At 43.1% G+C, this 25,504-nt stretch overlaps 1 protein-coding gene across 2 annotated transcripts in view; it reads right to left on the reverse strand.

Annotated features, from left to right (window-relative positions):
- The window catches only part of LOC122010203 (insulin-degrading enzyme-like 1, peroxisomal), an 80,560-nt gene extending 57,937 nt beyond the window's left edge, over window positions 1-22,623 (reverse strand). Inside the window, exons 1-5 of one of the 2 annotated variants that reach the window (XM_042566658.1) lie at window positions 22,134-22,623; window positions 21,059-21,126; window positions 7,124-7,215; window positions 4,063-4,136; window positions 3,933-3,976 (exon numbers count right to left, since the gene is read on the reverse strand). In XM_042566658.1, coding sequence (XP_042422592.1) covers window positions 3,933-3,976; window positions 4,063-4,136; window positions 7,124-7,215; window positions 21,059-21,126; window positions 22,134-22,380 — 525 coding nt within the window. In that variant the 5' untranslated portion in view covers window positions 22,381-22,623. The remainder of the gene's footprint in view (window positions 1-3,932; window positions 3,977-4,062; window positions 4,137-7,123; window positions 7,216-21,058; window positions 21,127-22,133) is intronic. The other variant, XM_042566659.1, reaches the window with a different exon arrangement.
- Between the last annotated feature and the right edge of the window lie 2,881 nt (window positions 22,624-25,504).

Below are 25,504 nucleotides of genomic sequence, written 5' to 3' on the forward strand. Positions count from 1 at the left end.
CCAGCCGGTATATGGTCGTGAGTGGCACGCCGCAATCACCAAATATCACCCTTCGGCCATATTTTTCCAGTAGCCAACAGCATCTGCAGGGATCAACCATTTGCGAGGGAGCAACAGCTACGCATCCAGATTGGGTGAGTTTTTGGATTGAGTTTTGGGTTGATACCTTGAGGTGGATGTGTTGATTTTAATTCAGGGCTTTGTATTGCGGTGGCGATCTTGTTTCTGCTGAGTATTTGGAAAGATTTGGAAAGAAGGTGGTTATTAAGGTTAGTTTTCATGGTAAGCATTGATCCGATCAATAAATATATTGATATTAGTTTTAGAATGTGTTATTATGTGGTGGTTTGGTTAATTGTTGATGAGTGATGAATCGGTAATGAACTAAGTGTGAATTGATCTTAGAAGATGACCATGATTAAATTGATTAACTCATAAGTAGGATTGAAGTGAAGGAACTGTGGATTGAGTTAATCCTAATTGGAGTAATGAATTAGGTTAATTATTTCGATTAGGATTTTCCCTAATTAGGTTGGGGATTTTATTTAGCTATTTGCTACATATATATTAACTAAATACATTATGTGATCGCAGGACTTTGATTCGAGGCGAGCGTCTCGACATGGAATTGGTTTGACACGATCTACATATAAAGGCAGATATCTCTTGACTTATCTTTTATGATATTGTCACTTTGATATGCATGGTAATTTATAGCTAGTAGCAATGATCATGCTTAGATTTGCCCTTGGTATGTCACTATTTGATACCTATAGTATGCTCTGTTTGTTGCCTGTTATGTATCCATGTTTATATCTCTTGATTATTGCCATGTGTACCTTAGTTCCTAGAGTAAATGACATACTAGGCTTCACTGAGTATAGGACTAGTATTCTGAATTTTATTATCTGACATGTGTACTTAGATCTGTGATACCTAGGTCATGGTATGATTTATTTTCCTATTTGCTACATATTATGTGGAGGTGATTATGGTTAGGATTTACATGCTTAGTGTCATGCACCATCTTGCATGATTGCATGATATGCGATTGTCGGCTCCATTATTGCTGAGCGTATCGCCAGTTACATAACCTGCGCACACACAACCACTCATGGGTTAGTGGTATTTCAGATAGGGTGTGTGTTGCAGTTTACTCTGTCAGGGCTCCGCTGGTCCGCTTATGGGTAGCGATGATTACAGCGTGTAGTGGGCAGGGATCCCTCCTCGGGACTGACTCAGGGAGATGAGAGCATTGAGCTCCCCCACTCTGTTTGGGTAAGAGGATAGGTGTACTCCGACAACATCCTGTCCACTCGGTCACTCAAAAGCAGTGATGGCAGAGTGCACAGTTATCATAGCCCTACCCACTCGGTCTCACCATTGCGTGTGAGATGGTTGACTGGCGTCAGGGGTGACACATGTCATTTTTGCATCATATGCATTGATTGCATTTATTGTTTGTGATTACTGCACTTTGTTTGCTGCATTTTAGTATTGCATATGATTGACATGCATACAGGAGACATTATATATCTGGTCTGACGACTCTTACATCTGATAGGAGGTCTTGGTGAGTACAGTTCTTCTTCTGTTATCTTTTCAGTTTGCATTTCTTCTTATTGATCAGAAGACTGTACTCCATGGTTATTACTGTTAGTTATATCTTACTAGGCATGTTAACTTGATATCCGCTGAGTTCTTTGAACTCACACCGTTGAGCTATTTCTATTTCAGGTAGCAGGTAGATTTTTGGAGTCGCTTGGAGTATCCTGTCTGCCGGTTCCCACGTCACATCCGAAGACCTGTTTCTAGTTTTGATTTGTATTTTATTTGGTTTATGTATTCGGTGTACTTAGCTTTGTATATTCCGGATTTGTTTCTGGTTTGTTGTAATGTGGTATCTTGTGTTGTTTTGTTGTGTTGTGTAAGTCTAGCCGGTTAGTAGTTATTCTTTTGGTTTGTAATGATTTTCTGTGGTATTTCCGCTATGTTCTTCTTTTTAGTACAGTCGAGTGGGTTGTTAGATATATATATATAACTGCGTGGTTGTATTTTTGTTGTTATAGCCGAGTGAGTTGAATATAAACTGCGTGGTTGTGTATATATTCCAGCCGTGTGTGGTTGATGTATATCTGTGGATGTAGAAATGATTCAGATTGTCACGTGTACAGGGGAGATGTTACCAGATTTTTCCTCTGGCTAGGACTCCTTGGAGCGTGACAAAACTTGTTGTTGTAATATATTTTGTAAGGTTACAATTTATATTATATTTTTCTATTTTTTTATGTCATGGACAAACGGAGGAAAAAAAATTAAATATCCTTTAATAGGAAGAGGAAAACCAAAGATAGCTTGGTTAGCAACGATGAAATTGGTTAAAATTTATTTAAATATAGATGATCATATAGTAGGAGATAAAGTCTAATGACATAGAAGAATCCATACAATAAACCCCCTTCCAGTGGGATAAGATTTAGATATCGTTGTTGCAGTATATTTTATAAAGTTAGAAATTATATTATATATTTTTTTTATTTATCTCATAGATAAACGAAAGAGGGAAAAAATATCCATCCTTAAAGAGATCAAGAAATTTTTTTTCTCTGTTTAACCTCGTAGACAAATGAAGGAGAACGAGGGAAAAAATTAACGTCAAGGAGGAAAAAAGTGAACTAATGAAAGAGAGAAAAAAATTAACAAAAAGAAAGAAATTGAAATTAATTGTTTAAAAAAATAAAAAAGGAAAATAAGGGAAAAAGAAAGAGGGAAAAAACAACCATCCTAAAAGAGGTTTAATGGGGTTTTTCCTCTTTATTTAAGGGATGAAGGAGGTAAAAAATAAACAATAAAGGAGGGAAAAAATTAACGAATGAACGAGGGAAAAAAATAGTTCAAGGAACGAAATTTAAAAAGAAATTAGAATTATTTGTGTAAAAAATTTAAAATAAAAACATAAAAATTGGGGAAACGGAAGAAAGGAAAAGAGAAACAAAAATGGGTCAGTCATAACAGCCTATCGTCATGACCTGCTGCGAGGTCACGGCTGCCTCCGCGGCCTCATCGTGTCGGTGCCTTTCGGCCACCAAAACAGTACTGGCCCACACAGCTCGGCATTTTATATGTTGATTGAGACTAAGGAATCTTATAATATTTATAGGGAGCTTTCTTGGGCACAAAGAAGAAGGAAATATGTATCACAAATATAAAAGAACACTACAAAAATATGATTGAGAGGAGATGTTGGAATTGAGGGGAGATGAAATCATGAGCCTTCCGTAGAGGATTTTTCTTATTTGTAAAACTAACTCTAGCAAAATGGTTTTGATACTATGTTAACCTCTAACAAAATAATAAAATTTTAGATAAAAGAAAGGAAATGACTTCATACTGAAATGGCATGAATTAATAATCTTCTTGAATGTTTATTGATAGAGTATTATCTATAAAACTCAAGTGTCAAAATGGAGCTTTTGCATCTCAACTTTCTATGCCTAAACACATGCATATAATTAGCCGACTCTAACTACATGGACCACAACTTATAGTTAGTGGTGTTGATGGTTTATTGTGTCATACAGATATAGTTGTCAAACTTTGTACCTCGCCCTTTATAATTAATTCCAATTTATTAAGAATTCTAAGAAAAAAATTGCTTTATCAGAATTTTTCACCCAAGTCTAGGAAAATTGTAGTTTTGCATTTTGCATTTCCAAGGCAGAACTGAACCATGTCTATGGACGGAGAAGAATATTCTTGATCAGAGTTTGGTTGGATAAAATAATCATCTAATGAAAATCAAGAAAAATCATCTGATATCACAGAATTGTCCTATTATAAAATTTGCAGAATGTAATAAACTCAATACAAATGTTTCCAACTCCTAAATTAGGCAATGGGATATATTGAGAAATAAAAGAGAAAACCAGCACCTGTGACATCCGCCAACCATCAGAGAGTAGATTCTTCTGATTCTCTAAAGAAATGAACATTGTCTTAAAATGGCAATTCAATAAGATAGCCAAACACAAAAAAGCATGTCATTGGTTCAGAGTCACTTACCAGAATCAACAGCTTTTATTTCCCTAAGGGTAGCATCAGGAAACATCAAAGGACTGATAAAAAATTGAGCAAATCTGCAAAATACATAACAGAGGAAAATAAAAGGTTAACATATCTTGTTAATCAAGAAATGGAGTCATAGTTCTAAGTAACACTGCTGATGTTGGACTGCAAACACAGATATAAAAGATAGAGAATCCCATTAGGCTCTAGTTGTCATCATGAAATTATGCCAACAGATTCATGAGCATGAATTTTGACCATAGTTGCACCAATAGTTCAGTAAGAAAGTGGGAACCACCAATTATTTTTGTTGACGAACTAATAGTGAAGATTTGAGGTACAGGAGTGGCATCATTTGGTATTATATATACATATGGGTAGAAGGGGACAATTAGGAGTTAATCTCCAATTCCTGCTAACATGGAATCAGATCACCAGACGTCTTCCTGCACCTCTTTTTCCCTTTCTTCACCAGCACGTGTTTCTCTGCCATCAGATGGTCCTTCTACCCAAAATACATCTCCTTCAAGCAAAATATCTGCAGATCTTTGGAAATGATCTCTGCAGGTGAAGAGCTCCTGCAACTTGCAACTGTAGATTTCTGTTCTGATCTCTGCAGGTGGAGATTACCAACTGTCTCCAGGATCTAACTGCTTCTGTCTCTCTTTCCAGGTGTTCTGCTGTAGGCATTGCCAAATCATCCATCACCAAAAGTTCTGCAGTCTCAATCTTTCAGGCAACCTTCAACAGGCGAGTTTTTCCAATCATCATTGGGTTCCTTGCAACATCAGATCTAACATCACGACTGTTCTCCACCAACCAGAAGGATTAGAATTCCCCTCTCAATCCATCTCTTCACCAATCAGAACAATTGGGCTCTACATAATTCTTTCTCAAATCTAAGTTCCAAATCAGATCCATCTGATCTGGTCAGATCTCACATACAAGATTCCTGAAAGAAAAAACTACTTCACCCAAACGTTTAAAATCTTGAGCTGTATCACGGTATATGACCTGAACGATATGATTTCGGTATCGTATCATACCGTACCGATATGTTTTCGGTATTTTTTAAATATAAATTATATTAACTAAAAATAAAATATTTAACATAAATATTAAAAAAATAAAAATACATAAAAAATAATTTTTTTAAAAAAAAAATAGAGATAAATAAATAAATAATTTATTATATATTTTTAGAATTAAAATAAATAAAATATATAGTTAATTAGATAGTTTTATTAGGATTTAATTAAGTCTATTTAGATTATTCCTATCATAGTTAGGAGTTGATTAAGATAATCAACTTCAATTTTATTAAAATCCCCTGACCCACTCATGCGACCACTCCACGGCAGCAGGAGTCACGTGATTCCTCCTAGTATTTTTTAAATATAAAATATAATAATTTAAAATAAAATATTTAAAAAGAAAAAAGAAAAAATAATTTAAAAATATATATATATGGAGATAAATAAATAAAATATAATTAATTAGATAATTTTATTAGGATTTAATTAAGTCTCTTTGGATTATCCCTATTATAGCTAGGAGTTAATTGAGATAATCAACCTAAGTTTCAAGTTTAATTAAAAAATGACTGCTCGCCAACCTAACGTGACCCTCCGACGCAGGCGCGGGGATCACGTGACAACTCCGGCAGGCCGCAGGGCCTGGTGTCAGGTCGTGTCTATCAATAAGTAGAATAAAATGTTTCACCCATTTCGACCAGCTCAACATGATATTTTAATCCATGCTTCACCCTCTCTACTTGCATCATAGTCATCTCTACATCTTGCAACAGTTGATTCTCATACAGAAGCATTATAATTAGAACCACCATTAAATAATCTCCTAGGAGCCTCTTGCCTCCTCTAGGAATTTCCTCTCCTATAATAGACCTTTGATTTTGTGCTGCTTCTCAGCACTTTGGATCATCCAAAAGAATCAAGCTAAGCGAAGTCCCCAAATGGTCATACACGTTTAAAGTTTCATCCCTTGTGCAGACTTGTTGGCAGTTGGTGGCACACACTGATTTGGAGGAACTGAGGTGGAAGAAGAGAAGGGGTGAAAGAAAAGATACCTATTCAATAAACCCTTGCCTCCTCCATGATTTTCCTCTTCTCTAATATTGAATATACTTCTCCAAAAAAACCATTCTGGTTAAGTTGTAGGATATGAACCTCTCACCATATACAGGTAAATTTTCAATGATGACAGCCATGGGCATGATGCACATATTTGACTTGAAACTTGCATTGGCATTAGTTGCTGGTTGCATGGTTTCATTTGTTATATGTATTGAGAATGTAGATACATAAATTGATTCATTTACTAACAACTTGAGCTTTTGGGTAAGTGGTTAGTCACTCATCTCTAACATAGTATCAAAATAGAGCAGGGATGGATATCCAAAGTTTCGAATCCAACCTATGCCAAAAATAATTATCTCAACAATTCAAGTGTTGGATTTGAGACAAATGAGTATAAAAAAAAGGTATTAAGAAAATAAATATATAAATTGGTTTCTTGCCAAATAGCTTGAGCTCTATCAATGGATAGCCAATCAATTCTAATAGTGTTTTTGATTGTTAGTAATTCTATTGTTATATTCTTAATAATCAGTAGGGTGTGGTGCATCGTTGATATTTTGATGCGATTTTTGATTGGCATGATTATATTTGTGGTCACATACTCTGTTTACTCTCACTTATTATTTTTCAGTAATTCATTGCCTCCTAATTTCAGGAATTAGCTGCACTTAAATTTTGTAGTTGTTTCATTAAGACTAACGCATCTATGCAATACCAATTGATTGGTAGATTGACCACATATGTCATGTAACATTACTGGAACTAATTATCTTATAAATTAAAAGTCATGGTCATTTTGGAGAATTTAGTATAACATTAGCACAAATTTATGCACCATTGTATCCTATTGTTCTTTAGAAAAGCCACATAAGATGGAGATAGTTCATTTTAAAAAATCCAATTCAGTAATGCATTAGATCATAATAGACTTCATTCAAAACAATGCTGGAGTATAAACTTACCTATCCAAGGCTTCTTCGAAGGAATCAACATTTACATCAAAATGATAATTTGTGTGTTCAGACGCTGTATATGCATCAGTGGAACCACCATGCTGCATGCACACGGTAAATCTGAAGTTCAAACTTGGCCTAACAAATAACAATATGTACTACAGAAATGCCTCTAATGAATTTCCATACAATAAAATAAGAAATTTTATAACACCGTAATAGTTTCTTACATAATATGCAACAGGGTAACTAGAAGCATGAAACTTTGAACAAATTTCAGTACATGTTCAAAAAACTTTAGTACAGTATTGTGGTGCACAAGCAGAAAAGATGAGAATGAATTGTACCAAAGCTCAGGAATATATGTTCTTATCATTATTTAAAGTTGTGTTCCATGTCGGTCAGTGCATGTGGAATGGATAGAGCCATTAAAGTCATAGGCAGAGGGTCTTCCTCCTCGTGGATACTTCTTTATCACTCAAGGCTTCCATGACACGAGCAACTCCTCCAGCTTCATAGTTTGTGAGATGTGTGGTATTCCACGATTGAGGGCTACACCAAGAACAACTCAATCCATGGGCAAAAGCCCCTCTAGTATCTGACTATGTCAGCTTGAAACATCTTCTTCCCATATGAGAGCCATAGTACGGCTTGAAAACTGGTACAACATCCCTTCTATTTTCTTTCTCTTGCGTTTCATTCCCCTCCTCGTCCTCCTCTTGATCAGTGTCAGTGACTCCTCAATATGTCATAGGCACCATCTCGTTCCAACCAGTAAAAAGATAGACGTTAAACCTTGATTCTCATGTGCTGGAATTATTATTTTATGAACCAAATACTCAATTTCTGTTCCTATTCCATCATATTTACAAAGAATAACCATTTTGTTCCATGTCAATTCCATTTGATTAAGCAAACAAAGCATCAGTGAATCAAGCTTGATGACATGTAAGCTTGGCATATTTAAAGTTCATGAATAGAATGAATCGACTGATCCTAAACTCATGAATATGTTCAGTTATAACTTACAAGCTGCATTATAAACTAAAGCCCATTCATAAGCTGGCTTGTAATTTTACTTGTTTACACACTTGTAAAAGAATGTGTTATATATCAAAATTAGTTCATCTATACAGAGATGTCATAAACTGCATGTTTGGTTTCTACAAATAGCTATTCCATTCTAGATTATTCTGACAGAATAATTATTCCTATATTTGGTTGCAAAATGAGTCTAGAATAGCAATTTCCACCGAATTGTTCTCCCTCTCAAATCTTGTAAGGTATTCCTTTTAAATCCAGGAATACTTATCATGATAAGTTGGAATAGTTATTCCAAGAACAAAACTTAGCAACACACTTGTTCCTATTCTATTCTAGCTCCTTGAATAATATCTATCCTATTACTTATCAATTTTATTCCATGCAAAGGTTTAAAATCTCGAACCGTGCCCAAGTTTTGAACTTTAACTGGTATCGTGATGACATTTCGATGCATGATGTCGGTGATGGATCGGAGGTTAAAGGGGGAAAGAGATGAAATATAGGAAGGAGACATTATCTGTGTTGAGTGATATCGAGCTTCGATAATTTACTGGAATGATACATTTTAACTGTTTCGCCCGGCACGGTATGAGATTAAAAATCATGATTCCATGAACTAAATTTTAATTAAACATAGTGTATTATTACATCTAACATCATTCTATACCTTTATCTGAGGAGCTTATAAAAATATGTCATCTAAAATGAAATTTCCTCACTAGTGACTAATCCATTGTCAATAAGATTTCTTAGTTCAACTTTTCCAGCCTTTTGATAACAAGGATAACAAATTATGCATTCACTTACACATTTAAGGATTTAGTTAAGTACACAATTTGTGCATCTAAGAGTATATTTGTACTCACAAAAGGATATAAATTTATTTCTTGCAGATGTATGTAATCTGTTTTAGAGAAACTCATTATTGTCTATGGTTGAAACCTTTTATTAGTTGAACTCCACCCATTAACCATCTTACATCTAAGAGGCAGTCGGAGTTGATGTTGAGATGGAGTCAACATGAATAAGATGAGAATTTTATTTTGTTTCTTCCTAAAACACAATGAAGTTGTATTGTATTTTGTTTCCCCCGTCAAAGTTTTATATTTTCTCTTCCTAGACATTAGGAAGGTCCTATTAAAAGATCTTTCTTCACTAAATTCTCTCTCATTTTGTGGCTTATTTCGGTGCTTGCAAGAAGGACAACCTAATACACAAAGCTCCCGCAAGTGCGGGTCCCAAGGAAGGATCAGACCACATTGGGTCTATTGTAGGCAGTCTTACCTTGTGATCCTGTCCGAAAGTCGATGAGATGGATGCTGAGGATGTGGCGCTCCTGTTGACCTCTGGTGGACTTCACTCCGACTTGCAACACAAGTAGCGTCAGTGCCGAGTCATGGAAGGGGTCCTCGACAATGGCCCTCTGACGGTCAAGTCGGTCTCCAGCGAAGCAAGAAGAAGAAGAAGCAACGAGAACTGTAGCGCAACAGTAAATATCACATGTAACACATACATCTGTCGATACTTGGACCCCCTTTATATAAAGCTCCGGACACAGTACCTTAACACATGCTTCCCAAGGCGAGCATGCATCTCAAAATCTTCCCTGAAAAGATGTGTCAATAAAGTGTCTCTGACACAGTACCTTAACGGGCCGAGCATATCTCTGAAGTGACAGCGGAAACTTCCGCTGTACGATCCTCTGTCTGACCATGCCGTCTGTCAGCGGCATTAACTCCCAAAAGGATGTCAAAAGATATCCTGCTGTGTCTGTTGCTTGGCCGAGCGAAATAATCGCTCGGCCAGAATTCTGCTATCCATGTGTTGTCTGCTGTTGCGCCGAGCGGGATAGCCATTTGGCCGGAAGCTTAACAAGTCAAGCATATCTCTGTCATTAGTGACAATGGAAACTTCCATCGTACGATCCTTTGTTTGACCATGCCGCCTGTCAGCGACACTAATTCCCAAAAGGATGTTAAAAGATATCCTGTTGTGTCTGTTACTTGGCCGAGCGGAATAGCCGCTCGGTCGAAATTCTGTTATCCATGTGTTGTCTGTTGTCACGCCGAGCGGGATAGCCGCTTAGCCGGAAGTCCACTGTCCAAATGTTGTCCGTTGTCGGGCCGAGCGGGATAATCGCTCGGCCGGAAGCCCACTGTCCACATGCTCTATTGCTGGACCGAGCGGGATAGTCGCTCGGCAGGAAGTTCACTGTCCGCGTGCTCGGCTGATGTTGAGTCTGTTGCTAGGCGGGGTGGGGCCCCTCATCATCACCACATCACAAGCCTCCCCTTCAAGTCTAGTCGAAGGAGGTTGTAGTCCGACTGACTGGATAATTGTGTGAGCAGATTCCGTCTCGATTGGCCTTCGTCATTGTGTGGCCTCCAATCGGGATAGGTCTGATCCTCGCCAATCGACCTGTTGAAGCTCGTCGCTCAAGCATAAGTACGTTGCCTCGATCCGATCGGCATGACGAAGGTTTGCACTTGTAAAAATTCTCCTTGAGTTGTCTCAGGCGAGGGCGAGCGCGAGCCAGGCTGACGTCACCCAAATTTCTTGGAAATTGTGCATTCTCTGCTCATTAAGGTTGAGCACGCTCCCACGCCTTCATTAACTATCGACCCATGGTGGTGCACTACGTGTCACGCCCGCTGTCGCCGCACATCTGACATGACAGGCGTGATGTGACGTTTAGCAATTTAAATTCAACGGTGAAATCTTGGCCTGGGTTTCCGCGACCTAAATCGGACAGCTCCAGCCCAGGCCTTATAAGCCCGCTGCGCCACTTCCTTCGCACACTTCGCATGCGAGTTCCCTAGCGTTCAAGTTCCTATTTCCTTCGTTCTCCAGCGATCTTCCATGCTTCCTCTCCAACGATCTCGGCTTTCCCGACGACCCTTCTCCCATAAGCCTTCTCCCCATCGCTTCTACCTTCGATCTTTTTTCGGTATTCCTTTTTGTTCCGGCGATATTCCAGCGACCTTTTTCTTCCTTTTCGATCACGTTTCTTCCCCTTTTCGTCTGTTTTTGCGATGGCAAGCTCTTCTCAGCCGCTTACTCTTGTCCCTGGACTCTAGTATACATCCATGGAGTCTAGGTTTGATGGGGGTGACGCTAAAAGCCTGCGCGATGCTTTTAAAATTCCTTCTGATCATCAGATCATTCTGCCTTCTTCGCCCGATCGGCTCAATTCCCCGCCGACCGCTGCCTTTGTTTCTTCCGAGACTAATTTATCGTCGGCCTGCGGTTTCCCCTTCATCCTTTTATTCTAGTAGTTTGTAAATATTTTCACATTTTCCTTCCTCAGCTTGTGCCGAACTCCTTTCGGCTGCTGTGCGAAGTCATTATCCTATTCCGTCTGCACGGCATTTCTCTTACCCCCGGATCTTTCATTATTTTTATTACCCTAAACTGTCCAATCCGAGGACCTTCCTCTTCCAGTCTCGAGTCGGTTTGGTATTCTTCGACAAGATGTCGACCTCCAATAAGTACTGGAAAGAGTATTTCTTCTTTATGCGTCTTCCCGAGTGGCCAAACTTCTCGACCAGCTGGCAGCTCGAAGTGGCGCCTCAGCCTACTCTGAAGAGCTACAAGAGCCGATCGGACTACCTACATGCAGCCTCCATGCCGACCGGTCAGAAATACGATATCCATAGGCTGCTGCTAGCGGGTGTCCTGTACATCTTCGGCCTGAGTCCGATCTGCACCCGGCTGTCGATCAACCTAGGTACGAAGCTCATTTAATTCTTCCTTTGATGCTAACTGATTTCTCTTTCTCTCTTGTAGCCAAAGTCATGATGCAAACACGTGTGACCGGCAAGGCGAAGCTTAAGGACGCCACGATCGATGCGGTGGCCATTGAAGAACTGGCGAACCAAGGCCTGCAGCCGGTCGGCCCACATGACGATCCGCTCGGCGAGAGCGAGGAAACGCCCGTTGTTATAGGCGAAGGCGAGGCTAGCCATGCATTGAGCGGAGGAGCTGCCCCGGGCTCACAGCCTCCAGCTAAGCAACGCCCTATCATTCCCGTTGAGGAGCCATCGGGCTCGATCTCCTCCGATATGCCACTGAACAGGCGCAAGAGGCGTTGAGCCGAACCTTCATCGCGTTCTGCCACTTCGAGGGCGCAGTCGGCCGAGCGGGTCGAAACTTCGACCCCAACTCCAGTTCAACAAACGACGGCTTCCGTGTCATCTGATCAGACACCGTCCCTTGCCGATCTGCCATAAGGGACTCTCGCCGCGCCGTCGGTGGCCTTCATGCCCCCGACTTCGAAGCCCTCAAAAGTTTAGAAGTCCCGCATCCGTCCGGCGACGATGTCTCGCCCCTCAGGTCGGGCAACCTCGGCGCAGTCGGCCCCAAGCGGCCAACGTCATATCACTACGATCCTCCATTTGCCCACCGAAGAGTACAACAAACCGAGTGTCGGGAATCGAGGCCCTAAGCATCAGATCATTATCCAGGGCCCGCTTGCCAAGATCTGGGAGGATGGACGAGCCCGTGCGGTGATGATGCCTCCGGGCGCCCTCGCGAACAGTCACACCCAAATGTCCATTGGAGTAAGCACTTTAATGTACATTCATAATTTACCTCCGATCGGCACTCACGAACTCTTTTTTGCTTGTCCACAGCCTGGCCATATGCCACAGTCTCGTGTTTTTGGAGGAGGAAGTAAAACAACTGAAGGCGCCGAGCGGCCAATCCTCCGCCGCTCAGGAAAAGACAGACGCCGAGGTGGCGAGACTCCAAACCACTCTGGAGAAGAGCGATAAGCTGCTCAAGGCCGAACAGGCCAAGAGCACTGGGTAGGCCACCATGCTGGAGCGGCTGAATAAGCAGGTAACCACTTTCGATAATAAGATCGAGTCGGCGAACACAAGGAAGAACCGGGCCATCGCCGACCTGGACGAGAAGAATAAGGAGGCCTAGGCTCTCGCCCAGAAGCTGAAGGAGGCTGAAGACTTCCTGATCGCAGAGCGGAATAGCCGCTCCCGCTCTACCGAAGAAACGGCCCTCCGCCTGCGCTAGCCGCTGCCAAGGATGAGCTGGAGGGATCCTGAGCGGCATTAAGGATTTATCAAGATGCCGAGGGGAGTAGCTTTGATGCCATGAAGCAAGCCTACATCCGCTCGGATGCATTCTATGATAAAGTCACCGACCGGGCCCTCCGACTATTCGACTTGGCGATCGACGAGACGATCGATCAGCTTCGCGAGGGAGGCCACCTGCCGGCCGATTTGACCAGCAAGGTCATAAGTCGGAACAAGCTTATAGCCGCGCTGCCCGACGACGCCTTGGACTATCTCGAGTGAGGCGGAGCCCTGTAATCTGTAATCCTCAAGTTTTAATGAATGCTCGTCCGTTCGGACGACTTTATTTCCTTGCATGTTTTTTTTGACTCCTTTGAGTTTGAAACGAACTCGCGGCCCTATAACTCCGCTCGTCCACAGTTAGTTCTCCTAGACGATCGATCCACTTCGAATTCAGTGGCGCACTAGTTCTATGCACCGCCGATTGGTCCTGGGGACGCTTTGAAGAGCAGTGTCGAACGATCACTGTATTTTGCGGACTTAGGCCTTTGAGTAGCCACTGTTTATTCTCTTACTGAGCCAAGTGTTTAAGGTCGTCAATCGACCGATGGCGGAGGTAGGGGTATAACGTCGCCGCTCGACGATTTGTTGTAGGCTCGTATTTAACGTTGTCGCTCGAAGATTTGTCGTAGACTCGGGTTTAAGGTCGTCGCTCGACCGTTGATGGGGACAAGAGTTTAACATCCCTGCTCGACGATTTGACGAAGACTCGAGTTTAAGGTCGCCGCTCGACCACTGATGGAGGCAAGGGTTTAAGGTCGTCGCTCGACCGTTGGCGCAGACACGCGTTTAAGGTCACCACTCGACCACTGACGAACACAAGAGTTTAACGTCGTCGCTCAACGATTTGATGTAGACCCACGTTTAACGTCGCCGCTCAATGATTTGATATGGACATCAATCTTAGACACGCGTTTAAGGTCGTCGTTCAACCGTCGATGGAGACAAGGATTTAAGGTCGCCGCTCGACCGTTAATGGAGACGAGAGTTTAACGTCTCCGCTCGACGATTTAGTGCATACTCGCGTTTAAGGTCGCCGCTCGACCGTTTGAGAAAGATGTACTTCAAGGAGCTTCTGCTTTTTTATTTAAATTTTCCCCTCCGCTCGAGAGACATACAAGAAATACATGACATAGTATTCACTTACGCACCTCTCATCCAGCCCTGTAGGGTTGAAGATGGTTCGCGCTCCATGGCCTCTCAAGCTGTCTTCCCTCTTTGTCCTCTAGATAGTAGGCGCCCGAACGGAGCTTCTGTACGACCTTAAAAGACCCTGCCCATGAGGCCTCGAGCTTGGTGACGTCGTCGACTGGCTTCACTTTCTTCCGGACGAGATTGCCGACCTAGAAGGATTTTGGGATTACTCTTCGATTGTAGTTTTGCTTCATCCGTTGCCAGTACGTCGTTAGCTGAACGGCTGCTTTAGCGCGTGTTTCGCCCACCAGGTCGAGCTTCATATGCCTCCGTTCGGCGTTCCCTTCGTCGTAGAGCTACACCCGATCGGACTCCACTCCGACTTCTACGGGGACCACTGCTTCATCGTCGTACACAAAATGAAATCGGGTTACGCCGATCGCCTCTTTTGGAGTCGTCCAGAGAGCCCACAGCGCACTGGGGAGCTCATCAACCGAGCTACCTCCCATGTGGTCGAGCCGAGCGCATAAGACTCTGAGGATCTCCCGATTGGCGACTTCGGCTTGCCCGTTGCCCTGAGGGTAGGCCACTCAGGTGAAGGCTTGTTGGAAGCCATAGCCATCACACCATTCTCTAAGCTCTCAACCGGCGAACTGTCTTCCATTATCGGACACGAGTCGGTGTGGAACACCGAACCGGCAAATAATATTTTGCCAGATAAATTTGGTAATCATCTGCTCGATGATTCTTGCAAGCGGCTCAGCTTCCACCCACATAGAGAAGTAGTCGACTGCAACGAGCAAAAACTTCCGCTGACCGGTCGCTATTGGGAACGGTCCAACGATATCCATGCCCATTGGTCGAACGGGCATGATACCGTGGACGCCTTCATTTCTTCGGTCGATCGGTGCGACAGATTGTGATACTTCTGGCAGGATAAGCAGGTGGCCACCGTCCGAGCGGCATCCTCCTGGAGGGTCGGCCAAAAATATCCGGCCATGAGTATCTTACGGGCTAGCGCTTGGCCACTCGGGTGACCTCCACAAGAGCCTTGGTGCACCTCCTTCGGGATGTAGTCGACATCTTCCGATCCGACGCACTTGAGGAGGGGTCTGGAGAAGACTCTCTTGTAGAGCTGATCCCCGATCAAGGTGAACCGCCCGACCCTCTTCTTCAGCAAGAGAGCTTCTTCCGGATCGGCGGGCGCAGCTCCAGACCACAAGAACTCTGTGAGGGTCATCCTCCAGTCGTTCGAGAAGGTTATTCCCTCCATCCGATCGATGTATGCCACAAGTGAGACTTGCTCGATCGGCTGACCTATGACGATCGACGTTAACGAACTGGCTAGCTTCGCTAACTCATCTGCCACCTGGTTCTCCTATCGGGGGATCTTCTGTATAACGACCTCCTGGAAGTTGACTTTCAGTTTCTCAAAAGCCTCTGCATAGAGCCTTAGCCATGTGTTGCTTATCTCGAAGGTCCCAGATAGCTGCTGGGCGGCGAGCTGGGAGTCCGAGTGGATGAGGACTTTAACTACTCTTACGTGTCGAGCTGCCTGTAAACCGACTATCAGCGCCTCATACTCTGCTTCGTTATTAGTGGTTCGGTAGTCCAGTCGAACAGACAGTTGCATCCGGTCCTCCCGCGGTGAGATACGCAATATGTCAATCCTGCTGCCTTGCCGAGTGCACAAGTCATCCAAATATATCTTCCATGTTGCTGTCGGCTCGTCACTCTGGACTTTTATAACGAAATCTGTCAAGACTTGAGCTTTGATCGCCGCTCGGGGTTGATACTGAATGTCGAACTCAATAAGTTCTGTCGTCCACTTAATCAGCCGCCCGGACGCCTCCGAATTAAGGACTCTTCCCAAAGCGCTGTTAGTCATCACAATTATTGAGTGTGCCAGGAAGTACGGGTGAAGCCTCCGCGCGGCGAGTACTAATGTAGCGGGACTCAACATCTTTTAATATGTGTCTCAAAAAATATACAGGCTGCTGCTCTTGATCGTTCTGCCTAACTAGAGTCGACCCGACTGCATGCTCATTGGACGACAAGTAGATCCATAGCGACTCACCCATAACCGGCTTGGCTAATACAAGCAGGGAGTTCAGATACTCCTTCAGCTCCTCCAGCGTCCGGTCGCAGTCAGCGTCCCATTGGAATTTCGTTGCTTGGCGCAACACCTTGAAGAACGACAGGCTCCGATCGGACGACTTGGATATAAACCAGGATAGCGCCGTGATCCGACCAGTCAATCTCTGAGCTTCCCTCAGATTCCGAGGCGAAGACATGTTCTGCAAAGCTTGGACCTTACTCGAGTTGGCTTCGATGCCCTGCTCGGTGACAATGTAGCCCAGGAAGCGGCTACTCTTCGCCGAATAGATACTTGCTCAAGTTCATCTTTATTCCATATGTCCTCAGCGTCCGACAAGTCTCGTCGATATCTACGCATAGGTCAACAGCTCGGAGGGATTTAATCAGTATATTGTCGACGTATACCTCTATATTACGGTCGATCTACCGTCAGAACACTTTGTTCATCAACCTTTGGTAGGTGGCTCCAGCATTCTTCTGTCCGAACGACATAACGTTGTAACAATATGTCCCATCGACCGTAATGAAGCTGACCTTCTCTTGGTCTTCCCGGGCGAGCCGCACTTAGTGGTAGCCTTGATATGCATCAAGCATACAGATCAACTCACAGCCCGTCGTCGAGTCCACCATTTGGTTTATCCTAGGCAGCGGATAGAAGTCCTTCGGGCATGCTTTGTTTAAATCGCGGAAGTCGATGCAGGCCCGCCATTTGTTACTCGGTTTGGAAACTAGCACAATATTAGCTAGCCAGCTTGGGAATTGGACTTTCCTGATATGGCCGGCCTCCAATAGCTTCTCTATCTCCTCCCGGATGATCACGTTCTGCTCCGCGCTAAAATTCCTTTTCCTTTGCTTGACCGGTCGAGTGTCCGATCGGACATGAAGCTCATGTTGAGCCACACTCGGGAGATATCGGGCAGCTCATGCGTCGACCAGACGAACACATCGTGATTTTGTTTGAGACGAGCGATAATCTCAGCCTTCTTCTCCTCCTCCAGGTCGGTGGCGATGGAGGTCGTGGCTTCCGACTGGCTTGGGTGGATCTAGATCTCCTCCTTCTCTTCATATACCAAAGTGGGAGGTTTTTCGGTGATAGCATTTACCTCTAGTCGTGGAGTCTTCCGAGCAACTTTGGCCTCAGTCTTAACTATCTCCACATAGCAGCGCCGAGCAGCCAGTTGGTCGCCCCTCACCTCGCCCACCTGATCGTCCACTGGGAACTTTATTTTCTGGCAGTAAGTTGACACTACCGCCCGGAACTCGTTGAGGGTCGGTCGGTCCAAAATGACGTTGTAGGCCGATGACGCGTCCACCACTATAAAGTTGGTGGTCCGGGTCCTCCTCAACGGCTCTTCTCCCAGCGAGATGGCCAACCTTGCTTAGCCGATCGGCAAAACTTCGTTGTCTGTGAATCCGTAAAGCGGGGTCGCCATGGGCAGCAGCTCGCTTCGATCAATCTACAGTTGATCGAACGCCTTCTTGAAAATAATGTTCACTGAACTCCCCGTGTCAACGAAGGTCCGATGAATGGTGTAGTTGGCGATCACCGCTCGGATGGTCAAAACGTCATCATGAGGGATCTCTACACCCTCCAGATCGCTAGGGCCGAAGCTGATCTGAGGCCTTTCGGCCTTCTCCTTGCTGCACCTCACAACATGGATCTCTAACGGCCGAGCGTATGACTTCCTGGCTCAGTTGGAGTCGTCGTCGGTCGGTCCACCGGTTATCATGCCTATCTCTCCTCGGGAAGCATTATTCCTATTTTCTTCTTCCCGAGCGGATGGTCTATCTCGCTCGGCTGGGGCTCGAGACGGATCGGTGTCTTCCCTCCGCTAATGTTGATGATGGTGATGGCGTTCGGGTGACCTTCTGTCGTCCCGACGCTCAGCGGATCTACGTCGTGGTCATCGATCGGGCGAAGGTGATTGGCGGCGGTATCCTCTTGGAGTCGGTCAGCTGACAATTGGTGTCAGTCCCCAGCAGTCCCACATGTTGTGCGTCGCCGACTGGTGGAATGAACAAAGCATAGGTGTCCATACCTTGCCCTTCAATGCCTTAGGCCGATCGGACGCCACATGCTATGACATATGTCATGGTCTCCTGGTGCAGCCGTGCTCCTTCAGCCCTCGGCCCCTTGGGCGGTAGATGGCTGTTTGCCGGTCGGCGCTCGGTCGGTGCCGTATTCTCAGTCGGCACCTTCAGGTTGCCTGAGCTTCTTCCACATTGATATACTCGTTGGCCTTCTTGAGCATGTGGTTGAAGTCCCTGGGTGACCGGAAGAAATCTCCCTCGGCAAGCCTTCTTGAGCATGTGGTTGAAGTCCCTGGGTGACCGGAAGAAATCTCCCTCGGCAAGCCCCTGGGTGAAGGCATTCGTCATGGTCTCAGACGAGACCGAGGGGATGTCCATGATCACTTGATTGAAGCGCTGAATGTACGCTCGGAGCACTTCCTTGGGCCCTTGCTTCAGGGCGAAGAGGCTGACGCTTATCTTCTGGTAGCGTCGGCTACTAGCGAAGTGATGCTGGAATGCGGCTCAGAAATCCTTGAAGCTTCGTATCGAGCCGTCCGACAACCTTCTGAATCAGCATTGCGTCGATCCGGAGAGAGTCGTGTGGAAGACTCTGCACTTCACTCCGCTCGTGTACTGGTGCAGCGTAGCTTCGTTGTCGAACCGATCCAGATGATCATCGGGATCGGTCGACCCATTGTACGTCTCAATCGCCAACGAAATGTAGTGTCAGGGCAGAGAGTCTTGTAAGATCTCCTCTGAGAATTGTCTGTTGATCCGTTCGGAAGACGTGTTGCTTCGGGGCGCTTTTCCTTTCCGTGCGTCCCGAACGGAAGCATCGTCTGAAGACGATCCTCGCTCCTGATGCGCTTGGGCTATCTCTGAGGGGGTTTAGAACAGAGCTCGATGGAAAGGAACTGGCGCGGGTTCTCTTCCCCCTAGGTGTCGGTAGGCCTTCGGTTCTGCCCCCATACGGAGAGTTGCTCCGCTCGGTCTTTTTGCCCCGCTCGCCTGTTGGTCGCCGATGTTGTAGGGTGCGGCGCTAGCCGATCGGCTAGCGCCTGTTGTTGTTGTTGCTCGATCATTTTCACTGCTCGTGCTTGCACGAGCATCTCCAACTCCTCCTGAGTGAGCGTCACGGTGGTTAGTCGTCCAGCATCATCCATCTTCTCAGTCGGATTCAGGTGACATTCCCACAAACGGCGCCAAATATAATCCTGTCCGAAAGTCGATGAGATGGATGCTGGAGATGTGGCGCTCCTATTAACCTCTGGTGAACTTCGCTCCGACCTACAACACAAGCAGCGTTAGTGTCGAGCCAGGGAAGGGTCCCTGGCGATAGCCCTCCGACGCTCAAGTCAGTCTCCGGCGAAGCAAGAAGAAGAAGAAGCAATGAGAACTATAGCGCAACAATAAATATCGCATGCAACGCATACGTCTGCCAATGCTTGGACCCCCTTTATATAGAGCTCCGAAAGCATGCGTGCACGCTTCCCAAGACGAGCACGCATCTCAAAGTCTTCCCTAAAATGGCGTGTAAGTAAAGTGTCCCTAACATAATGCCTTAACGGGCCGAAGATATCTCTGAAGTGACAGTGGAAGTTTCCGTCGTACGATCCTCTGTCTGACCATGCCGCCTGTCAGCGGCACTAGCTCCCAAAAGGATGTCAAAAGATATTCTGTTGTGTATGTTGCTTGGCCGAGCGAAATAGCCACTCGACCGGAATTCTGCTATCCATGTACTGTCTGCTGTCACGCCGAGCGGGATAGCCGTTTGGCCGAAAGTCCACTGTCCAAGTATTGTCCGTTGTCGGGTCGAGCGGGATAACCGCTTGGCCGGAAGTGCACTGTCCATATGCTCTATTGCTGGGTCGAGCGGGATAGCCGCTCGGCGGGAAGTTCACTGTCCGCGTGCTCGGCTGATGTCGAGTCTGCTGCTAGGCCGAGCAGAAGAGCCGCTCAGCTCGGCTTCTGTGCGTCCCTTGAGCGTCGATTTGATTACTCCCTGTGTCAAAGACAGTGGGTCGGTGCTTAATCCTCGTCGGAGTATGATTTGCCCAACCAGCAAACACCATCCACCCGTTGACCGTCTTGACTTTGACCTCCACCGTGGCAGTGGGGTGTGCCCCTCATCATATCACCGCATCACCTTGTATTTTTGCAAGAGACTATTTCTGCGACTCGAACTCAGGACCTCAAGATCACATGGCAACAACTTTATCATTGTACCAAGGCTCCCCTTCAAGTGCTTGCAAGATTTGAACCAAAAATCTATAGACTTAAATGCTGAAGCATGCATTACTTATAATTCTAAATTGGAATCTTTTTTATCAAAATGACAAAAAAATTTAGAAATGTTTTAGGAAAACAAAGAACTATGGAAATAATAAAAAAAACAAAGGTTAGTTATTAGTCAAAAGGAGAGAGAATGATTGAGTTCGCAATCTGAAACAAAATATTTAAGGGTGGGTTAGAAAAATAAAACTTACTAAGAGAGTAGTAGAGAAAATATAAGCATAAAAAAGTCATATTGAAGTAAATGGCAAATAACAAAGGCAATATCAATTACCTCAGTGATAAATTTTGAATAACTATCTTCAACTGGATACTTCTTGCTAGCATAAAAAAGCATGTGCTCTATTAAAAAAACAAGAACACAAAATCAGTGACGATTTTGGACGGAAAAATTGTAATCAAAATAGAACGATTATAGTTCAAAAATGACAAACAAGAATACTTGAATACTCTTAACTAACTACTTGAGTCAAGGAAAAATTGTAATCAAAATAGAATGTTTATAGTTCAAAAATGACAAACAAGAATACTAGTCTTCGCTGACTATTTGAGTCAAACACAATCTACACAAAGTTACAATGATCTCATATCCAATAAAATTTTTTTTGCAATACCAAGAAGACTTTTTCTTCTGACAGTTAACTTTTTTTCTAAAGTAATCACTTACTAAGTCTCCTGCTCTAGAGCTTTGCAGTGAGGTCACGCACACCGAATGGTAATATAACAAATTCCAACAAAATATTTTTCAATTAAGTTTGTCTAAAGCCCTAAGAAGATTTCCTAATTAATCTCATATGTTTATGGCAAAATACTCTTTTGGTCCAGCAGGCCGGCACCATACTTCTGTTGTGAGAGATCTCCTATCTTACAATTTACATTATAGTATACAATGAGGAATATGTTATTCTAAATTAATTTGTATCTGGAAGAACTAATGAACTAGTTCATCTTTTTCAATGTTTGAATCTACTAACACCCAAGCAATTACTACTTTGTTTGACTAAGATATTTTTGTCGGAAGAGGAACATGGATAAGATCTCAAAATGTAACATCAAAAGAAGAAAAGCCTGTGGTTGAAATAATTCGTCATATATATCACCTGGATGGAGGTTAGATAGACTTATAGTATATAAGACCTTTCACATGATTTTTCGGTAAATTGTGGCTCCTATATTTATATTTTATATGTCTCTCAGTCTGAATTCAGTATTTCACTAGTTTGATAAATTAAAATCGCAGCAGACTTCAACCAAAACCTGCCTGCCGGATCGTTGATATCGACATATTGATGTGCCTGAAGAAATTTAGGGATACTTTCAAAGAGAAAGATAATTCATCAAACCCTTACCGAGAAAATGAGCCAAACCCTCGAGACCATCAGGATCGCTAAAGGAGCCAACTGAGACATTCATCGAAGCGGCCGCCTTATCAGTTTCAGGATCGCTGATTATGAGTGCCTCCAGAGAATTTGGGAGGACGATCCTCCTGTACTCTCGTTTGTCGCAACGGGGCTTCAAAATCTCTACTTCCGATGCTCCTACAGCCATCTGAGCTGTCTCTCTCTCTCCCCCTCCCTCCCTCCCCGCGTTCGCCATCTTCCTCTCTCCTGGGTGAACTAGACATGCCTTCCGCCGTTGTATAAGAAGAGATCAAAACGCCCGGCCTCTCCTTTTCTGCTCGCAAAGGTCAGGAAACAACGACACACGCAGCTGTGCGTTCGTCACATGCAAAGCGAATTATCGTTTCACACGCAGCTGTGTGATCGTCACTTTAAACAGCAGACGCTAAACCAACGAGTAGATAACTTTGATGTTGCTGAAGGACTACGAATGACTTGGCCTTGGCAATTTTTTTATTTGTAGATTTCTGAGAGTATTTGGGAGTGTTTAACCATTTGCATCATTATCTTTTCCGATAGGCCTCCGTTTAACCATTTTTTTCTACATGGTGCTATTCCCTGAGCTAAATCTATTTCTCATGCATATTAGTTATATTAGTTATAAACTAAATCTGACTTGATTTTTTTCTACTCTGGGTTATTCCCTAAACTAAATCTGATTTTTCATGCATATTAGTTACATTAGTTATAAATTAAATCTGATTTTATTTTTTTCTACTCTGTGTTATTCCTTGAACTAAATCTAATTTCTCATACATATTAGTTATAGAATAAATATGTATCCTTTAGTGATATGAATTTTATTTTAATTTTTTATTCTCGATCATCTACAATTTGAGGATTAAATTTTTGATCATCAACTCTATTTTCTTTTATTTCTGGACGCACTCGTATTATATTTAACAATAGATAAGTAGATAAATAAACAACAACTATTCCAATTAACTTGGCAGAGACACTAAACTTTAACATTTTTATAAAGTAGAATAACATAATAAAATCCACAAAAACTAAATAAATTAGTCAAGATGTTCTGATTGGAAAGGCTTGATTATATCATTGTTATTGTTAATTCAATATTGATTGAAAACAAAAAGAGAATGACATAAATTCAATAGTTAGGCCAACAAACTAGAAATAGCTCTAAACTTTATCGAAAAATATTATTTAGAAGACAGAGTAGTAAGTAAAGCATAACTATTATAACTATAATGAATCAATAGATTGTAGCAGAAATCAAGTCCAAATTGATAATTGTGATAGAAATTAAAATAAACTTTTTTCTATATTAATTAACCTAGTAGTTAGTAAGTAAATAAGAAAATAACTTGATAGTTATTTTCCCATATTAATTAATGATAATGGAAGATTATACAATTATTAATAAGTAAACAAGAAAATACATATAGAATATCAACATATCGATTGGAATCCTAAGCTAATCAAGTTTGAGTTCAACAACCAAGAACAGAGACTTTGAAATCTACATCTCTTTATCGGCGAAAACAAACACGATGTTTACAAAATCAATTGCAATGTCAATTCATCATCGGATGGTGAAATCTTTATTTGGAGTGCAACAAAGCGTTGTAAAATAGAGGACAACAATGAATGCGAGAGAGAATTGAAGTACACAGAATAAGAGGGATAATCTCCCTAAACCCTTGAACAACCACTAGTCTTCGAAACCCAAATCAAGGGAAACAAGCTTAATCTATGAACGCAGAATCAGAGCAAACAAAGTACCTCATTGCGAGAGAGATTTACGGCGAGAAACTGCTTTGCGGCAAGGAACTGAGGCGAGAGAGGGGCGTCGCGACTTGAGAAAGCTCGCTGCGAGAGAGATCTATCTCATTCCCACCGGCAACGGATCAAGGAGGGAAGGGCACCTGTGAGGCTTCGTGGTGGCGAGGAACCAAGGCATGGGGAGAGAGAAGCTAGGGTTCTTGTCAATTAAGTGGGAGGCGACGACGAGCAACTGAGGCGAGAGAGGGAGCTGCGACGATTCAGAGAGCTTCAGCTAGGGTTTTCGGGAAAGGGAGGGTGTGCGGTGTTTTTGAAGCGTTTCGTTTCACAAGTTAATGTGTTTCCTCTCTCACGCGTTCCACGTTAACCTCCAGCTCATCTCCGCCACACCAAATCACAGGGACATCACCAAAAGTGAGATTTCCTTTTTATGTTCAAGGTAGAGAATGGTGCCACGGTGAATCAGATATTTAACGCACTGTTTGGGAGGAGATAAGGGGAGGGGAGGGAAGGCTAAAGAAGGAGAAGGAAAATTTGAAATCCTGTTTGGAAGGAAGTGAGCTACAGAAAGGAAAGGTAACGAAGGGTAAGCTTTAACCTTCCATACCCATGAAATAAAAGAATTTCTTACACCCTGATTTAGGATGTAAGGAAGGGTAAGGAGAACTAAAAAATTTATATTTCAGTTTTATCCTTGTTTTATTATATTAACTCCAAAAATCGTTGTTTTAGGTATTATTTGCGTTGAGACAAAAAACACTTGCATTGCCCGATGCTCGCACTCCGTCGACGTCGACGCTGACTTTGATGCCGACGTAGATGCTGACTTTGACACCGACACTGACTTTAATAAATGAGCTACAATTATTTAAATGCGTAAGTCTTAATCAATAAGGCTGCGTTTGGTAGGGCGTAATCTGCCTTGTAATGTAATCATGATTACATTACAAGGCAGATTATTTTGTTTATTTCACTTTTAAATTTGTAATGTAATGTAATCTAGATTACAAAATGTAGTGAAGTTTTGTAATCTGTATTACAAAGCAAATGCTATGTAATCCGATTACATTACGAGGTCACCATCCCACCAAAATTTAAATACCGAATATACCCTTAGTCCACCGTCGACCCCCGCCCCCCACCGCCGATCGCCGCCGCCGGCCGCCGAACGCGCGGCCGCGATGGTCGGCGGCGTTGGCGGCCGGTAGCTGCCGCAAGCTCCGACAGAAGTGCGGCGACCATCAGTAGAGGTCGTAGGACATTTTTGTCATTTTATAATAATACAAATTACATTTCTGATAAAAAATAGTAGATACCAAACAAAAGAATGTAATCATCCTTGTAATCAAATATTACATACATTACATTTCCAAACGTAGTAATGTAATCAAGATTACATTACATTACATTACAAATTTGATTACATTACAAGCTAGATTACATTACACCCAACCAAAAGTAGCCTAAATGTATGCAAGATGCACTAGGTTCTTGAATGTGTAACTCTTTAATAAAAGTGATGATAATTTTATAACTTTATATATTTAACTTTCATTACTCTCACTTTTCTCCCA

This window comes from Zingiber officinale, chromosome 8A, assembly GCF_018446385.1.
Source record: "Zingiber officinale cultivar Zhangliang chromosome 8A, Zo_v1.1, whole genome shotgun sequence".
In the NCBI taxonomy this organism is placed as follows: domain Eukaryota; kingdom Viridiplantae; phylum Streptophyta; class Magnoliopsida; order Zingiberales; family Zingiberaceae; genus Zingiber; species Zingiber officinale.